This window comes from Sciurus carolinensis, chromosome 15, assembly GCF_902686445.1.
Source record: "Sciurus carolinensis chromosome 15, mSciCar1.2, whole genome shotgun sequence".
Taxonomy (NCBI): domain Eukaryota; kingdom Metazoa; phylum Chordata; class Mammalia; order Rodentia; family Sciuridae; genus Sciurus; species Sciurus carolinensis.
Window position 1 is genome coordinate 5866328 of NC_062227.1, and position 20026 is coordinate 5886353.

General features: G+C 34.2%; 1 protein-coding gene across 3 annotated transcripts in view; it reads left to right on the forward strand.

Annotated features, from left to right (window-relative positions):
- Positions 1–20026, forward strand: part of Ercc6l2 (ERCC excision repair 6 like 2) — a 112354-nt gene that overhangs the window by 43104 nt on the left and 49224 nt on the right. For all 3 annotated transcript variants that reach the window (XR_007105151.1, XM_047526135.1, XM_047526133.1), the window contains exons 10-12: positions 2340–2411; positions 3001–3146; positions 15315–15410. Coding sequence is in view for 2 of the 3 variants with exons in the window: in XM_047526135.1 (XP_047382091.1) it covers positions 2340–2411; positions 3001–3146; positions 15315–15410 (314 nt within the window). In the remaining variant the exon portion in view is untranslated. The remainder of the gene's footprint in view (positions 1–2339; positions 2412–3000; positions 3147–15314; positions 15411–20026) is intronic.

A 20026-nucleotide genomic window follows, 5' to 3' on the forward strand; every position in this document is an offset into this window, starting at 1 on the left:
GAACTCTTAAAACTCAACAGTAAGAAAATGGACAGTCTAAAAGTGGGCCAAAGATCTGGGTAGATACCTCACCAAAAACATGGAAAGGTGGCAAATGAGCATACGAAAAGATGCTCAACATCACATGCCATAAAGGAGTTGCAGAATAAAACAAGATGCTGCTATGCATCCATTAAAATGACCAAAATCCAGGACAATGACAACATAAAATGCTGCTGAGGATGTGGAGCGACCAGGACTCTCATTTGATGCTGAAGGAATGCAAAATGATATAACCACTTTGGAAGACAGTTTGGTGGTTTCTCACAAGCTCTTACCTTTAGCACTCTTAAATTTAAATGCTTAAATTTTAAATATAAAAAATAATACCTTAATTATGCTCTTACCATATGATCTTACCATATGATCTAGCAATCACAGATCTTGGTATTTACCCAAGTGAATTAAAACAAATTAAATTAATGAGTTTTAATGAGCTAAAAACAGATCCCCACAAGAACTTCTATGAATATATTCATAATTGCCAGAGCTTGGAAGCAACAAGGATGCCCATCAGTAGATGAATGGATAAACAACCTGGTGCCATCATGCAATGGAATATTATTTAGCAATAAAAATAATTGAGCTATCAAACTATGAATTCCATGGAGAAACCTTAAATGCATATTGCTGAATGGAAGAAGCCAGTCTGAAAGATTATGTGCCATATGATTCCAACTATTTAACTCTCTGGAAAAGGAAAAAGTATAGAAGCAGTAAAAAGAGAGGTAGTTTCTATGAGTTCTGGAGGAGGGAAGGCTGAATAGGCGAAGCACAGGGGATTTTTAGGGCAGCAAAACTGTTCCTTATGATTCTATAATTTGTGTGTGTGTGTGATGATACATTTTTTTCATGCCCATAGAACCATACAGCACAATGAGTGAACCCTAATGTAAACTGCAAACTTTAGTATCAATATATCACTATCCTTCATCAGTTGTTACAAATGTACCTCAGTAATAATGAGTGACTCAGCAAAGGAAACAGATGCAAAATGGAGGCAGAGATGCCAAGCCTTCAATTCTGCTTTTAGCCACTTGTTGGACGTTTGCAGGTGAAAATGAAGACTCAAAGTCCTAGTGACAGTCATGTTAATATATAGACACTAATAGAAGAAAGTGAGAGGGCAGAAGTGCGGGGAGGAGAGGGAGTGGATGGGAGTTTTCTGCACCTCCTACTCAATTTTTCTATAAACCAAAAAATGTCTACCCAGTAAAAGAATTTAATGTCTTACATGAAATTCAAATGCATGCAATTTAGGGAATTACTTACTTATTAATTAATAAAGCTAAATGCAAGTTAAAACTTACTTTTTAAGTTCTCCAGATGTTGAAATAATGTTTACTTTAGCAGTAACATTTTCATTTACCATTTGATTATTTATCTGAGTAGATTTCTTTAAAAAATCTCCACAGCTTTTTTGAGAGATTGGAGTAGGAATCAAAGTTAGCACAAGGTCTTCACTTGCTCAACTATTAAGTGAATGTTTTATTGGTTGTAAATTTTTTTATTCAAAAGTTTGAATATCATTGAAGGCATAAAATTGGTTAAGTGTTTATTTCATACTTAAGGAAAACTTCAGACTGGATACAGAAAGTTCCTTTCCCCCTCTGTGGATTGCTTTTCTGTGGTGTTCTGGAGCTGTCATTGCCAGATGTGGAAATGTCTGTTTAAAAATAACAGCATTACTGTCATACTCAGGGCTTTGGAAGTTTACTTCCTCCCTAAATGCTTCGTGTGTGGGGACAGACTATTGGCATTTCGAGGTCAAAATCCAATCTGGAAGTCAGGGCTTACTATAAATAGAGAAACAAAGGGGAGAAAATGAGAAGTGTATAGCTGACTGATTAGTCTTGGAAAATAAATATCAAGACTTTTGGATCCTAGATGTAATTGTACCCATTTCATTACATCTATCTAGAGACAACATAAATACTTCCTAAAAGGTATGCTTTCTATAACTTAGTTTTTTAATGTATTGTAGGTATAAAGGACATGTATTTTGGAAATTAAATTAATCCATTCAAATGCATCCTATAAAATCCTTCCTTTTTATTGAAACCAGATGAGATAAAATAAGTTTTGGTGAACTTTACCTTCTTTTTGGCAATATGACGATAAATAATATTTGATGTAATACTTTCTTTCTCTAACTTGGATAAGTAAAAGAAATTATCAAAGATGACTAAAATTATCACTGTATAAAAATAATTTTTAAGAAATTCTCAAGTCAGGTGTCTATGTATAAAGTGTACTTTCAGCTGGAACTGGTTCACTGATGTCCTGTGGTTCATTTCTAGGTTCTTCAGCAGCTTTTAAATCATTTCAGAAAAAACAGAGATAAGGTTCTTCTTTTCTCTTTTTCCACCAAGGTGAGTTTTATCTGATATAGATTTTTATTTTTCCCAGCCCTGGCTTCTGAGGCATAAAGCAGAAGGGACGTAATCATTTACAGCCATATTTTTCTGTCTTCCATACAGTATTAAATAGTGACAAGGTAAAAAGCTTGAGGTTTTCAAATGGACACTTACATCTCAGTTATATCAGGGGCTACTGTCAACTGTCAAACTCAAAAATAGATTTTCATTTTCCATTGATTTCTTGTTAATGCTGTAGGTACTCTCCAGGGCTTTGAAGATATTTTAGAATTTAGAAAATAATGTGAATAATGTGACATGTTTACATAAATGACTTGACCAGTAATTTCCTTCCTCCCTCCCTCCCTTCCTTCCTGCCTTCCTGCCTTCCTGCCTGCCTGCCTGCTGGGAATCCAACCCAAGGTCCAGCATGTGCTAGCCAAGTGTTCTGCCACTACTATACCTGGCTCTCAAAATATTTACTGCTCATGGAATTATAAGAAATCATGAGCACCAGTAATGCTTAGTGAATCTAATGTCTGTAATGAAAGGACACTCATAAGCCAAGAATTCCTATTTGTCACTCTCCATGTCTTTGCTCCAGTTGCTTGATGTGCTCCAGCAATACTGTATGGCATCTGGGCTCGATTACCGGAGACTTGATGGAAGTACAAAATCAGAGGAAAGACTCAAGATCGTGAAAGAGTTCAACAGCACTCAAGATGTTAACATTTGCCTTGTCTCTACCATGTAAGAAAATAAATTTGATAGCTGCTTGATTTTTATCTAGTTGTTTTTAATGCTTAATTTTTAAAACTATTACTGGATTGATTTTCATTGAATATGCTTTCACATTGCTTTGTTTTGAGAGTAAGGAGAAGTAGCAAAATGCTGGTAATTACAACTGATTAACAGTATCTTGAGTTTTACCCAATTTTTTCTCTCATCTCCTTTATCATCACTCAATCCCTTATAAGTACAGGTTTATAAAGATGACGATTTGAAAAGTGGACGTTGCCTCCTAGGGATTTTCTGTGGTCGTGTTCTGGTTCGTATCTTGTGGTTAGAACAATCAGACTTCTTACTCATTGGACAACTGAGAGTCACTGTAGAGGCAGTTTTCCAAGTGTGAGCACGCTCAGAGAGCCCTTCAGAGCCCCCTGGGCCAGGCCTTGCCCTCCTCTGCTGCTGCCTTGTCTCAACTGGAACTGAGAAAGTTAGAAACTTTCCACAGTTTTTCTTCCACAGTTAGAAACTCTAAAACCTTTTAAAGAAAATATGCACTTTAGAGAAAGATTTAAGTCAATATAAATACCTAAGTAAACTGAATCCATTTTGGGGGAGTAATAATCTATAATTTGTGACATCTTTTTATTGATTTACTGCCACTGCCTTTCAAAAGAAATTTCAAGAGATTAAAAAAAGAAATAGATGTACAATTAAAACTGAAGAAAAAAAAATTTTTTTGTTCTCACTATTGAATCCAGGGGCACTTAACCACTGAGCCACATCCCCAGCCCTTTTGAGGCAGAGTTTCACTAAGTTGCTTAGGACCTCACTTAAGTTGCTGAGGTTGACCTTGAACTTGTGATCCTTCTGCCTCAGCTTCCCGAGCTGCTAGGATTACAGGCATGCCACTATCATGCACAGCTAGAAAAATCATCTTAAAGTGAGGAGTAAAGTTTGTTTATAATGAGTCACTACTGTGGAACACTAGAATTATTCTCGAATTCTTGCAACTAAGGCAAAGGGAGAGAAGCTTTGGATTTCCATTTTCCTGTAAATGAATTTGAGAAGTCAAATCTCACAAGAGTCCTTACATGCAGAACATTAAATGATGTAGCATACCGTCTTCAATTAAGTTTTGTAAAACACACATCAGCATTTTTAATTTTAAAATAATGTATTTCAAAGTACTAAAGATATTGAACAGTCCAAACAGCCGAGAACGGAGAATGAGGAGCCTTGTCTCCCGAGGCTCGCCTGCAGTTGAGTGCCCAGAACTTCCACACGGCTCCTTATCTCTTCATCTGTGGCTCAGAAATCGTCATTTAACTCATAAAATGAATTTTTAATTTCTAAAGACTTCTTTATTTTTAGAAATTGTATTTGGTTCTTTCAAATCTACCTTATCATTTCATTTGTACTTTGTTCTTTGTAATTTCTAACCTTTATTTCTCTAGTAATTTCATCACACTTCTAAAAACTCTCTTTTTGAATGACTTTTTTGCTCTAGCAACTCCTGTGATTGGGAATGCTGATCCTTCCACTTGGGTTTCCTCTGGCTCTTGCTTATGATAAATGGTTTCTTCATATGTTTTCTAATTTTTTTTAAATTTTGAACTTATCTTCAGTAGGGCTTTCTTCCTCTGGAAATCCTTTGGAGACAGATAGGTCATTGGAGATTTCCACTCCATTTAGTCTTCTGCTAGGTGTCCTGACCAAGGCAATGGAAGAAGTTTGGGATTCCAATTTTTCTGTAACTGAATTAAAAAACTGTTTTTTGCATTAATATATAAAGAACGGAAGTTTTGCATTAGTCATTACATAAAGAACCTTACATAATATAATAGGTACATTCTCAACTATGTTTTGCAAAAGGTAATAAACTTAGGGTTTTTTTATTTGACTCATTTTGCAATGGTTTATATTTATTTCTACTGTAGCAGAAGTGTTTTCACATTGGAAGAACCATTATTTTGCCAAAATTCTATCAGCTGTACACAACTTGAAATATCTGTTATGAAAGAGGAGGATCAGTCTACTTTCATTACTCCTTTTCTTTTCCTTATAGTGTTTGCTAATTTTATTACTATGTTTTGTCTATCAACTACTTTTATAATTTAAATCATTGTTCTTCTATTAGATCCATCTTTGAGGATTCCATGCTGTCTTCATTCTTGGTTTGCTCCCTCGTTTCACTGGAAGGTGTTCAATATTAATGTTTGGTCCATCAACAGTCTACATATGCTCTAAGTCCTTTTAATGTGTGGTATTAACATTAGTGCACACCTACCTTTTCTTCTGTGTAAGTCCTGCAGCAATAACCAGACTGTTGTCCGTAGGTTGGCTCTGAAGTTTGGAGGCCCAAACGAGCACTTACTATGATTTTGTATACTTTGTTTAGTGCTTGACCAAGTAAGTCTATGTCCTAACCTCTGACTGTTCAGGACCTTTCAGCCAGTTCAGGGAGTTCTCAATGTCACCAGCTGAGTTCTCTTTTCTAATACTCCCTCCTTCGTTCCATGTTTGCCTGGTTCAGTTCACTTCATAGTTCTGTCATGACTTTCTTGCTTAGCTTTTTTCCCCTCTGGATTTTTGTGCTTTATAATAAATCTCACTCTGTTATTAATTCTTATTAGCATTTTCTCCTCGTTTGAGTCATCTGTAGTCTTAAGACCTTTCTCCTGAAACCTTTAATCCTTTCCTTTCAATATAAACTAATTGTTTCTAAGCCTAGTTAAGTACTGTAATGTGGAAGCGCTCCTTACTACTTTACGGCATTGGATCTTTTTCCTGGGTTCCATGCCATCTCCATTCTTGGTTTGCCCTGTTGTTTTGTTGGAAATATTTCCTCAAGTAACTGTGTTAGCCAGGATGAATAGAAAGTGAGCTTTCTGCATCTCTGAATGTAGGAGACTTGTCGTCTCACATGGAGCATTGCATCATTGTCTGCTGGCATTTAATGTTGCTGAACAGATGTCCAAAGCCAATCCGATTCACAGTCCTCTTGGGGAATTCCTCAGAGTTTGTCTTCATCTTTGGTATTCTGAAATTTCACAGTGACATTTGAGTCTCATTGTGGATCTTTGATTATTTGTTGTGCTAGTCACAATCTGAAGACTTGTTTTCTTTTTCAGTTTTGAAAATTCTGTCTCATTATTTCTTTAACAATGGCATTCTTTTGTTCCATTTTCTTTGTTCTTTCTTGCATGTTAAGTGTTCAAATTTTAGAACTCCTGTATTTTTAAATCTCTGAATTTTTTTCTCATATTTCACATTTTGTCATTTTGCTCTGTTCTGAGAAGTCTCATTTTTCGATCTTATTTTATTTGAAACAATCACATTTCCATTTTAAATTATTTCTAGCTTTCTGCATTCTTTTGTTCTCTGAATTATCTTTATTCTGGATCATCAGTACCTTAAATCTTAGCTTTTTAATAGTTAAATTCAGTTTATTTGAAGATGAGCCATTTAGCACTTTGTGTGTGTGTATGTGTATGTTTGGATTTTTTTATTTTAATCATTCAGCTTATAAATAACTTTGAGGAAAATTGGCATTCTCATGATATTAAGCTTTCTGACCCATTAATATGGTTTCTATAATTATTTCTGTTTTCTTGGAAGCATTGTTAAATGGATACTTTATTTGACTCTTTACAGTATTTAATACATAACAATAAAGCTTAATTTATTAAAGAAATTTTTGTGGAACAGTAAGATATGGTAAAAGTATGCTTTTTGATATTTGGTATAAGAATAGAATGTGAAGGACCCAATGAATGAACAGTTTGCATGCTCATTAGGTTTCTGTCTCAAATACTAGTCTTCAGCTTGAAAATGGCAGTATTCTATTTTACTGCTTCAGGAATAATACGTTGCTGATAGTCATATAAAACAGAGTGATGGATTTGTAAGTAAACTTCTGTGTTGCATTATCATATAGAATCATCTCAAACCCAGAGGTAGAGTTAGGGATTTTTCTTTCTTTAAAAAAGGCTTTGCCTCTACTTTAATTTAGCCAGGTCTCAGTTGTAATTTCAGAATCTCTTAGAAGATTACAACCTCAAGTAGTGGAGACCTTCTCTGTGGCTCAGATAGGGCATCTAAGATGAATCCATGTCTAATTTTACCAACTAGAAGCTAATTGGAGCAGCTGATTAGATTTATTAGACAGATAAAACTTTAACTTCTACTTGTTTGGTGTATAAATCCCACCCACACTCACCCAACTTAACCATTTTTTAAAATGCTTTGCAAAACTCTCCCTATCCCACCTTTTTCTTTGAGTTTAAGTCTCTGACATCTTTATACCATCACCTCCAATAAGTAATTTTCCAAAATACAATATTCAGTTTCTATCAAGCATTGAACTATATAAGTCAAGATCTTAGATTTGAATCCAGACACAGAGCACCTAGGAAACTTTCAATTAGTTAAGTTTTCCAATTTTCAGTTTCCTCATTTGCAGGATGAAGATAATATTTAGCTCATGGAGCTAGTAACTAGTAAATATGAAAATATCTTGCACAGTTTCTGGTGGTTGCTCAACAAATGTTCATTTCCTTCCATTTCGATAACAATTGTAGGAGAGAAGATGTTACTATTTTGTCTCCCTCTATATCATTATTCAGTGGGAAGCATCAGTTAAGTGTGCATTGAATTTTGTGATACAGTGAAGGCAGCTGATGAGGAAAACTATTAGTCCAAATCCTCAGAGAAAGACTTTGAGAGGCAGGGTTAGACAAACAGCTGAGGAAAAGAAGGAAATCATTCTGTTCTTGGATTTTAATTTTGCTTTTCTTTTTAAAAAATATAAAATTTTACTATTAGCATATAAAAACTATTAAATATAGGGAATACTAACCAGAAAATTAAAAACATGAAAAGATCACAGTTGCATTAGGTACAATCTGATGAGCTATGCAGGAAGCTAAAATTTAAAACTCAGTAGACAAACATGTACATTGTTACTTCAGAAGGAGCTTCATTCCAAAAGAAATAAATATGCTAATAGTATTCAAATGCATTTGATTGGTAGAAAAATGAATCTAACAAAACTAATAAGTATCTTTAATAAATATATTTTTAGTGGATTCTATTCACTGTGTACTTTAAATGCAAGTCAAATGAAATGACAAATGAAAATTTTAGATTTCATATAAGTGGCAAAAAGACTGTGTAGCACAAGTACTGTGTACAGCTTCTTTGTGTTGAGTATTAGAATCATACACTGGTTGAGTAGAAACAATTTTCTGAGTGAACTTAAAAACCCTAATGCAGGCTGGGGATATAGCTCAGTTGGTAGAGTGCTTGCCTTGCAAGCACAAGGTCCTGGGTTCAATCCCCAGCTCCACACACACACACACACACAAAAGAAACCCTAATGCTTTCATAATTATTCACTTACAAGGACTAAGTTAAGGATCAGAGGTACTGTACTCCAGAAGTCAATTTTTCCATATGATATAGGTACTTCTCAATAACCCAACACCATCAATCATAGTTTTGATAGACTTTGGATAAAAATCATTTCCAACTTCTCTTAGTTTTATTAAAAAAAAAACTGTATCTTACCTTGCACAGAAAGATGAGGATGCTTCTTTTGTTAGACATTCCAAGAGATTCTAAACCACTTCTTTCAAATAGATCATTGGAATCATATGTTAAAATTGTTAAAATCTGCCTCTGCTGCTTGATTTTATCAGTATTAGACCTCTTTGTTCAGTTCAGCTATCTTCATTGACCCTTAATGTGTACCAAGAAGAATGAGAGATTTTTTTTTGCCTTTGAGAAGCAATGTAATGCAATAAGTGCTTTGCAGGAGTTATATTTGAAGTTCCAAGAATATATAAGGAATAGGTAGATTAAAGAAATCTATTAAAGGACATGTTTTTGAAACTGGCCCTTTCTGGTGAAGACTTTATTAGAAAGAAGAGGAAAAATAGGTTTGGACGAAGGGCATTTAGGCAGTGAGAAGAACATAAGTAGTCAGATGACTAGAGAACGTGAGTGGCTAGAGCTTAGGATACCTGAGGGAGGAGCTGGGTATACAAAGACCGAGTCTTTGGTTAGTTTAACCAAGTTTAGTTTATCAAGGTGATGGTGGATATCTACTGTGACAGGTCCTGGAGAAGGAAAGGTATCAAAGATTCCACCCGGTGCTTTTAAAATTTATAATTCGATTAGTATGGGAGTGGAGGAAGAGTTGTTTTGAATGTGTGAAAGGATGGTTCCTATCAACTGTGGTAAATGCAGGGTAGAAGGAGGCAGAGGAGGAATATTTCCTTCAGGGTTACTAGTGAAACTTGAAAGACAAGTAGAAGTTAGCCAAGTAAAGAAGAGCAAAGAAAATAATGTGAAGGCATTGTATGAAGACAACTTAAAAGTATTTTGGTGGTTCCTTGGATAAAGTTCAAGAATGACTGATGTAATACCAATTGCAAATATGGTAGGCCTGTTATTTTGACCCTGAGGAATTGGCCTCCGATGGATAGGAATTGAGAAGTGGCATACTTGTTTTCCATACTTACATAATTTTATGTAATGTGAGAATGAACTTCCGGTCTGAGGTATGGGAGTACAGCGAGGAGGCTGATGAAGTCACACATGTCAGTGCAATACAAAGACAGTTTAGCAGTACGGCAGTGATGATGGGAGTAAGGAGGACTCACAGCAGAACATTTCCACGGTGAATTTCACAGGACTTGATACTGATTGGCTTATAGTGTGAAGGGGAATGGTGATGGAGAAGAAGCATAATATGGCTTTGGCTTTGATTAATGGGTATATGGGTGACATCATCAGCCAACAGAGGGAATACATGGAGAAAAGAACTCTGGGTCCAGGATAGTTTAAGATGCATCTCATTATAAAGTAAGCACTGATGTTATTCATCTTATTCTAATTTTTTTTCTTGGTTCCAGGGATTGAACCCAGGGGGCACTTAACCACTGGGCTATATCTTTAGCCCCCCCACTTCTTTTATATATATATATATATATATATATGTATATATATATATATATATATGTGTGTGTATGTGTATATATGTATGTGTGTGTATATATACATATATATATATGTATATGTATATATATATAATTTTGAGACAGGGTCTTGCTAAGTTGCTGAGGCTGACTTTGAACTTGTGGTCCTCCCACCTCAGCCTCCTAAGCCATTACCATTACAGGCATGTGCCACCAAGCCCGACTTGTTCTCTTCTTAATGGAGAGAGAACTTGTGACATCTTTTTTCAGTAGGTATAGTGATTCCTCCACTTGTCCTACACTCCCAAGATTGTATTAACTATTCCATGACTTGTACTTTTCTCTATAAAATAAGCTTATGTATGTCTATGAAAAAACCTTGCTGCAATTTTGATAGGAATTGCACCATAGCTCAATTTGGGGATAATTGACTCTTTATGTTCAGCTCTCCAGTCCATGAACATGGTAGATCTCTCTATTCAAATATTTATCAGTCTCTTTCATAAAATTTGTAATTTTCAGCATACAAATCCTGGACATATTTTGTTTTCTTTTGTGTCTAAGTATTTTATTTTCTTTGTAATGATTGTAAATTGTATTATGTTTTTAAATTTTGATTTCCTCACATTCATTGTTCGTATGGGTTAAGCATACTTGAGCCAAAAATCAGAAATTCAAAATGCTCCAAAAAACTTTTTTGGAACCAGCATGAACTCACAAGTGGACAACTCCACAACCTGACCTCGTGCAACTGGTCACAGTCAAAACACAAGTGCATAACACACAGTTTACTGAGCATCCTCATGGTGAAGAAAGATTCTCCTAGCCACTTTGGCTATGATACCCAAACTTTTTTTCATGCATGAAACTATTAAAAATATGTAAAATTACCTTCAGGCTATGGGTATGAAGTATATATGAAACATAAATGAATTTGTTTTGGCGTTGGGTCTCATCCCCAAGATACTTTATATGCAAATATTCCAAAATCTGCAAAAATTCTAAATCTGAAATACTTCTGGTCCCAGGCATTTCAGATGAGGAATATTTAGCCTATGTATAGAAATGTATTTTTAAAATATTAATCTATACCCTGCAACATTGCTGAAGTTACTTATTAGTTCTAGCAGGTTTTTTCCCTAGATTCCTTGAGATTTTCTACATAGACAATTGTCATCTGCAAATATTGTCAGTTTTTTTTTTTTTCTTTCCAATCTGTATTTCTTTTTTTCCCTTGTCTGTTGAGGAATTTCTCCTCAATTTTTAATTTCCTGAGAACTTTTATTATGAATGTTTGTTGGATTTTGGCAAATAATTTTTCTATATCCATTGATACTATCATGCAGTTTTTCTTCTTTAGCCCATCAATATATTAGATTACATTGACCGACTTCAGATGTTGAATCTGCTTTTCATTCTTGCAGTAAATCCCAGTAGGCAATGTTATATGATTATTTTTGTACTTTGCTGGATTTTATTTATAAATATTTTGTTGAGCATTTTTGTATCTAAGTTCGTGAGAGATATTGGTATGTCATTTGTTTGTTTGTTTTTTTCTTGCACTGACTTTATAAGACTTTAGTTTCAGGTAATACTAGCCTTATTCATTGAGTTGGGAAGTGCTCTTAAACTCTTCTGTTTTATGGAGTATATCGTATAAAACAGGTATTAATTATTTTATAAATGATACACTTATCCAGTGGAATCATCTGAGCCTGGAGATTTCTTTCATAAGAGCTTTTTAAATGCTTATTTAATATTTAAAATGGTTATAGGACTATTCGAGTTGTTTGTTTCATTTAGTTATGTTTAATAGTTTGTAGTTTTTGAGGAATCTGTCCATTTCTAACTTAAGGGTTTATAATCATAAAATTGTTCATAGTGAATACTTATCCTTTTAGTAGCTATAGGATCTATAGTGGTATCTCCTGTTTTATTACTAATATTGGTAATTCGTATAGTCTTTCTTTTTGTCTTGCATGCTTGAAGTTTAACAAAGAGTCAACTTTTTGATTCATTGATTTTTTTTCTCTATTATTTTCCTATATTCAAATATATTCATTTCTACTCTTACTTTATTATTTCCTTCCTTCTATTTGCTTTGTGTTTTTGCTCCTTTCTAGTTTCTTGGGGTAGGACTAAAGATTATTGGTTCAATGGCTTTATTCTTTTCTAATGTAATTATTTAGTGATATAAAGTTTCACTATTAGTGGTATAAACACTACTTTAGCTGTATCCCACATTTTTGTATCCTCATTTTTATTGAATTATTATTATTATTTATGATTCATTGTTTTTTAAATTTTCTTTTCAGATTTCCTCTTAGACCTATGGACTATTTAGATATATGTTGTTTAATTTTCATTTGTTTGGAAATTTTTCTCTTGTCTTCCTCTTAGATTTAATTATGGTCAGAGAACATATTCAATTGAACATGACTTCAGTTCTTTTGATTTTGTTGAGACTTCTACTTTGTTCCTTAATGTTTGCATGGCATATCTTTTGTCTTATTTTTACTTTCAATCAATCTGTATCAGTGTATTTAAAGCATTTCTTATTTTTTGTTTTATTTAATTTATTTATTGTAGACAGCATATTGTTGGATCCTGAGTAGGTTTTTTTGTTTTGTTTTTTCCTTCCACTCTGCTAATCTCTGATATTTATTTATTTATTTATTTATTTATTTATTTATTTATTTTGGTACCAGGGATTGAACCCAGGGGTACTTAACCATTAAACCACATCTCCAGCCCTTTTTATTTTCTATTTTGTGACAGGATCTCACTAAGTTACTTAGCGCCTTGCTAAGTTGCTGAGGCTGGCTTTGAACTTGTGATCCTCCTGCCTCAGCCTCCTGAGCTACTGGGATTACGGGCATGAACCACCATGCCCAACTAATCTCTGATTTTGAAATGGTACGTTTAGGCTATCATAGTTGAGGTGATTATTAATATATTGTATTTTTTTATTTTTCTGTTCATTTCCCATTTCCGATTCCATTGTTTCTCTTGTTTGAACCTTTTAAAATGATTATTTATACTTTTTTTTTAGTATATTTCTTTGTATGTTTTTTCCTAGTGGTTGCTATAGCTACTACAATGTAATAATAATAACTTCTCATGGTCTACTGGTAGTTTTCCTAGTTTGACATGTAGAAACCTTACTTATATTTAAGTCCCTTTGCTACTCCACTTTAAAGTATAGTTGTCATAGTTATTTCCATCACATACATCAGCATATCAGATGATATCGTGATTTCCCTTTAACCAGGAAATGTAATTTATGAAATTCATGAAAAATAGAGTATTTTTATATCCACCCCTATTTTTACCAATTCCGATATTCCTCTTTCCTTTCTAAAGTTTCAAGCCTTCTTCTGTTTTCTTTTCTTTCTGTTTGAATTTCTTTAGCCGTTCTTTTAAGTTAAGTCTGCTGGTGGCAAATTTTTGTAGGTTTCCTTAATCTGAGGATGCCATAACTCCTCTTTCCTGTCTGAAAGATATCTTCACTGAATGTAGAATTTTCTGTTGACAGTTCTTTTCTTTGAGCTGTTGAGAAACATTGCCACCTCCTCTTGGCTTCATCCCTGCTAAGGAGAAACCCAGTCAGTTGAATTGGGATTCCGCCAGAAGTAATGTGTCCTTCTTCTCTGGCACTGTTTTTGCATGAATTTCTTGACTTACCTTGTTTGGAATTCCACTCAGCTTTTCCAGTCTGTGGGTTTATATCTTTTGCCAGATGTAGGAAGGTTTTGGCTGTATTTCTTTGAATACTTTCATTCTCATCCTCTTCTCTTTTTGGTTCTTCCCTGATATGAGTTTTAGTTCTTTGTCCCTCAGGTCTCTAAGGCTCTGTTCATTTTTTATCTGTTTTCTCTCTGGTGTTGGGAAATGATACTTATCATCACCTTTACTGACTCTACTCTTTGTCATCTCCATTGTACTATTGAGCTCATCCAACAAGTTTTATATTTCAGTTATTTTTCAGTTCTAAAATTTTTATTTGGTTCTTCTGTATGTCCTCTTTCTTATTGCTAAGACTTTATTTTTTAAAAAGTTTTAAGGCATATTTGTAATTGCTTATTGAAACATTTTTATGATGGCTGCATTAAAACCCTTGTCAGATAATCCCAACATCTAACTCATCTGTTGATTATCTTTTTTTATTCAAGCTGAGGTTTTCCTGGTTGTTGGCATAATGACTGAATTTTTTATTATAGGCTGGACACTGTGAATGTTATGAGACTTTATATCTTGTTTAAATCTTCTGGATTAGTAAATCTCTTCTGACACTATGCCAGCCAAGTAGAGGTGGAAATTTGGGTTCCCTTTTTGACTTCTGTGGACACCGTAGAGAGAAAGTTTCTTCATTACTGTTCCCACATGACCTTCCCTTACACCTTGAAGGGCAACCCAGTTGTCACTGGGTAGAAAATGGTAAATCACAGCTTTACCCTTTTTTCACCGATACCACCCTAGCAGGAGTGAGTAGTGCCTCACATAGCCAGGCAAGGGTAGAATAAAACACCTACCCACAGCCTTTGCTGACAAGGGGGGATGAACCACAAGTTGTTCCTTGGTGTTTAGCCAGAGTTGGGTGGTTATCATCTAACATTCTTTGTCCATGACTGTTGACATTTCCAGTTTACTAGTTTCTCCAGAATCCATCTCTGGATATATTAAGCAAAAAGAAAGCCAAGGAACTCACTGTAATGTCATTTCTTTCATCTTGTAGATGCTAGCCTGTTCATCTTCTCTCCATCTTTCAGTATCTTGTGTTTATTTTATCTATAATGTCCAGAGTTTTAAGCTGTGCTTCGTGGAAGGAATAAGATGTGTATCTATTCCTGGGTTGAATTTTAAAATATATGTATTACTTTATTTAGTTAGAATATACTAACCATTTTTTTAAAAAAGAAAAATTATGTGAGGAAAATCTTACAGAAGTAACATTAGAGTATCCAAAAATTGTAAAAACTAGCACGATGTATTTACATGGGCCTGAATGGTAAATTCTTATAGAGATTTTTTGGAGTGGCAAAAAAAGAATATGGCAGAGATTTTTTCTTTGTGGTATGTTTGTGTTTTATGATGTTAATGTAATCTTGTATTGTTTTGACTGTAGAACCTTGACAAAATTGAGTTCCAGCACAACAATTAGTGCTGTAATGCTCTCTGCCTTTTTAATGCTCTCTGCTCTTTCTTCCAGGGCTGGTGGACTTGGCCTCAATTTTGTTGGTGCCAATGTTGTTATATTATTTGATCCAACTTGGAATCCAGCCAATGATCTTCAAGCCATTGACAGGTATAATAATGGTAAAATTAAAATGACTTGCAGATTCTTTTAATCTAAAAATACTCCCAAACTTTTAAGATTTCTTACAAGACGACTGATTAGAAAAGAGGGTGAATTTTGTAAAAATTTCTGTTTAAGATAACCCTGAATTATTTAATTGAAATAGGCTAAAAATAGCCATTTATTTCCATCAATCTCAAAATCCCACTAATATGACAGAAATGACTTAAGAAGAAAGAATAAATCTACGAAACTATCAGAAACTAAGACAGTTCACTACCTGTTGATCAGAACTTTTGAGAAACTCCTAGAAGATAGAAAGCAAATAGAATCTGTGTAATCAAGAAATGAAGAGAGAAATCCAGAATCTGCAGGAATGACCTTGTAGTTTCAAGCATGAGATTGGTACCTGGAGGTTATGGGAGTAGACCACAGTCCGTCCTTCTGGGCAGTTAATTAATGAATATGCTGACTCTGAAACAAATTCTCCCTTTCATATTTACAGTAATGTTATCCATTTCTAGCCCTCCTTTGTTATTGCTGAAAGAATAATCTCATAAATAAGTAGGGAATCTGACTGTTCAATGGTTTTTAGAATGAGCCAGATCATGAAGTAGAGCCAAACCTGAAGTGATCCCAGGTCTCTCCACAGTACATCAAAAGGGGAAATAGTTAAGTAAAATTCACCTGCATGGAAACCGAGATCACCTTTCTTTTCTTTTCTTATTTTTTTCTTTTTAGATATATGACATTAGAGTGTATTTTGACATATTATACATATGTAAAATATAACTTATTCTAATTATGGTCCCATTCGTGTGATTGTACATTTTGTGGAATTTCACTGATCTTGTATTCATATATGAACATAGGAAAGTTCTGTCCCATTCATTCCACTCTGTCCTATTCCCATTCCCCTCCCTTTCCTTTATTCCCTTTTGTCTAATCCAATGAACTTCTATTTTTCCCTCCACCGCCCATTGTGTGTTAGCATTTGCATATCAGAGAGAATATTCAGCCTTTGTTTTTTTGGGACTGGCTTATTTCACTTAGCATGATAGTCTTCAGTTCCATCCATTTACTAGAAACATAATTTCATTCTTCCTTATAGCTGAGTAATATTCCATTGTGTGTGTGTGTGTGTGTGTGTGTGTGTGTGTGTGTACCACATTTTCTTTATCCATTTATCTGTTGAAGGTCACCAAGGTTGGTTCCATAGCTTAGCTATTCTGAATTGAGCTGCTATAAACACTGATGTGGCTGCATTACTGTAGTATGCTGATTTTAAATCCTTTGGTTACGTACGAAAGAGTGGGATAACTAGGTCAAATGGTGGTTCCATTCCAGATTTTCTGAGGAATCTCCATGCCTCTTTCCATAGTGATTGCACCAATTTGCATTCCCACAGGGAATGTATGAGTGCGCCTCCCGCCCCCATTCTCACCAGCCTTTATTGTTGCTTATGTTCTTGATAATTGCCCTTCTGACTGGAGTGAGATGGAACCTCAATGTAGTTTTAATCTGCATTTCTCTAATTGCTAGAGATGTTGAATATTTCTTCTTATATTTATTGACCATTTGTATTTCATCATCTGTGAAGTATCTGTTCAGTTTCTTTGCCCATTTATTGATTAGGTTATATTTTTTTTTTCGGTGTTAAGTTTTTTGAGTTCTTTGTATATCCTGGAGATTAAGGCTGTATCTGAGGTACAAATGGCAAAAATTTTCTCCCATTCTGTAGCTCTCTATTCATGTTCTTGATTGTTTCCTTTGCTGTAAAGAAGTTTTTTAGTTTGATACCATCCCACTTATTGATTTTCGATTTTACTTCTTGCCCTTCTTGTTGAGGAAGTCAGTTCCTAAACTGACATGATGGAGAGTTGGACCTACTTTTTCTTCTAGTAGTCATAGGGTCTCTGGTCCTCGATCCACATTGAGTTGGGTTTTGTGCAGCATAAACCACCTTTCTAATACAGTCCACCTAGTTTCTCATTTTAATTATGAGTAGGAAATATAGGAGTCATGAGGCATTTTCATAAAACTAACTTCATGAAAGAAAAAAGCCAATGGAAAAAACAGACACCAAAGGAACTGAAATAAGAATAGAACACCAGAAAACAAAGCACATAGAAAAAAAAATGTTATTAGAAATTAAAACTATTGCCAAAAGAAAAAGACTCAGTAGCAGGGGTGAATAATAAAATAAAGAGGCTCATGGTACAAATCAATATTGAATAAAAAAGGAATGAATATTTTAATACATAAAGTCAAGAAACAAATAGATATAAATACGAGTAAACAGAAGTTGAGGGAAAATTCCAGAAAGCATCATCTGCCTATTCCAGAAATTAAGAACAAAAAGACTGGAGGTCAAAAGAGATAATTGACAACATAATTGGATAAGTTTGTTTATTTTGAAGGGTCACAGCACACTAGAAGGGATAATGGCTAAGAAGGAGAGAGAATATGTATCTTGGGCATATTTCTAGGTCCCAGCGGGTAAAGAGAAGGATTAAAATATTCCAGAGTGAAGGAGAGAGAGAGAGAGAGAGAGACAGACAGACAGACAGAGACTTAAACTTATAAAAAGCACAGCAAAAAGAAAAAAGAGTTAACAAATAAATGAGAATCAACCTCATTTCTGCAGATCAGGCTTTGAAGAACAGACTTTTCATCTGCATTATAGGATTCTAGATGAAAATACAGTTTTCAAAGTGACAAAATTAAATTTATATGTGAAAGAAAATTATTATTTTTTGACTAGACTTGTTCTTGAAAGAAAATTATTTTGACTCTTAGTTATAATCAGTGGCTAACATATCAATATGTAAGGACAAAATAAAAACAAACTTTGGACATGAAGGAATTCAGAAAATTTATTGCTCATAGTCTGAAAATGTTGCTTAAGTGAATAAAGCAACCAGTGAAATACTAATTTATATACAGAGAACCCAAAATATATACAAATCAGTGATAGTCAAAGAAAGTTCTAATAATTACAGTTAAGTCTAAAATTATTAATTGTATGACTGAGAGGCTTAATACAGTTTAAAAAAAGAAAGAAAGAAAGAATTCTCCCAGAACATAGAGGGATGGCATAAAAAATTTAAAATTTAGTAACAACTAAGAGCTAAAACTCCCTTGTAATTTCAATAAAACATCAGACTTGTTGTGGTAGGGGAGGAGTAAAATTGTGTTCAAATTTTTACCCCCTTGGGGAAAGATCAGAATATCCTAATCAATTCTCAAAATTTATGCCAAAAAATATTTTTAAAAGAATTTTTAGGGGCAACAACTAAACGAATGAGTCATAGTAGTCACCTGGTACATTTTCTAAAACAAATGATCAGTCTTCCTGTAGGCATTCTGAGTCTGTAGGTCTAGAAGGAGACTCTACAAGTCTACATTTTAAAAATCACTCTGGGTTATGGATCAGAGGCCCTATCAACTGAGCAAAAAGGTAACCCAGAGAATGGGAAAATATTTACAAATCACATATCTGATAAAATACTAATATCTAGAATATTTAAGCAAATCTTAAATCTCAAGAACAATAAAACAACCAAATAAAAAATGGGTAAAGGATTTGAAAAGACATTTCTCTGAAGAAAATACATAAAAATTGCCAATAAGCAGTTGAAAAGATGTTCAGTGTCACTAATAATTAGGGAAATGAAATCCAAATACAGTGAGATGTCACTCATTAGGATGACTGTTATTAAAATAACAGAAACAACAAGTCTTGGTGGGAATGTGGAGAAGTCAGAACCTTGGTGCTGCTAGTGGAGATGTAAAATGTTTCAGCCATTGTGGAAAACAGTACGGTGGTTCCTCAAAATATTAGTCATATGTTGCCATCTGATCTAGCAATCCTATTTCTTTTCTGGTTACAAATCCAAAAGAATTGAAATGAGGGAGTTGGACAGATATTTGTATAGCACCTATATGTATAGTAGCTAAAACATGGAGGCAAGCCAAATGAATGCAAAATCCATTTTGAATAGATAAACAAAGTGTGGTATGTACATACAATGGAATATTATTAGCTTTATAAAGGACTGAAATTCTGATATATGATAGAACATGGACAAACCTTGAAAATATTATGCTAAGTGAAGTAAGCCAAATAAAGAAGGACCAATGTTTTCTGGTTTCACCTATGTGAATGGTCAATTTCATAATGATGAAAATTAAAATTTATGAAGGGATGAATTGGGAGTTAATGTGTAATCAGCATAGAGTTTCAGTCTGGAAGGACAGAAAACTTGTAAAGACAGATAATGTTGGCTATAAAACAGTGTGAATTTATGTAATGCTACTGGACTTACACTAAAAAAAGTAGTTAAAATGATAAATCTTACGTATCCTTTACCATGATTTTAAAAAGAATAAAGTGATTGTGATCCACTTGGTCTTCAGCTCTACTTTGAGAAACACTGGAAATTAGATGTCAGACTTCCAAAAAGAACTTTAAAAAGCAACAGGAAAATGTAATTACTTTAGCACATGGTAGGAAATTCAGTATTACTATCAAACAAAATGTTAATAAAATCCAAGACAAAAGCATTTTCACTAATTGGCAGAGTCAGGATCCGAATCCGTGCAATCTGACTACAGAACTTGTA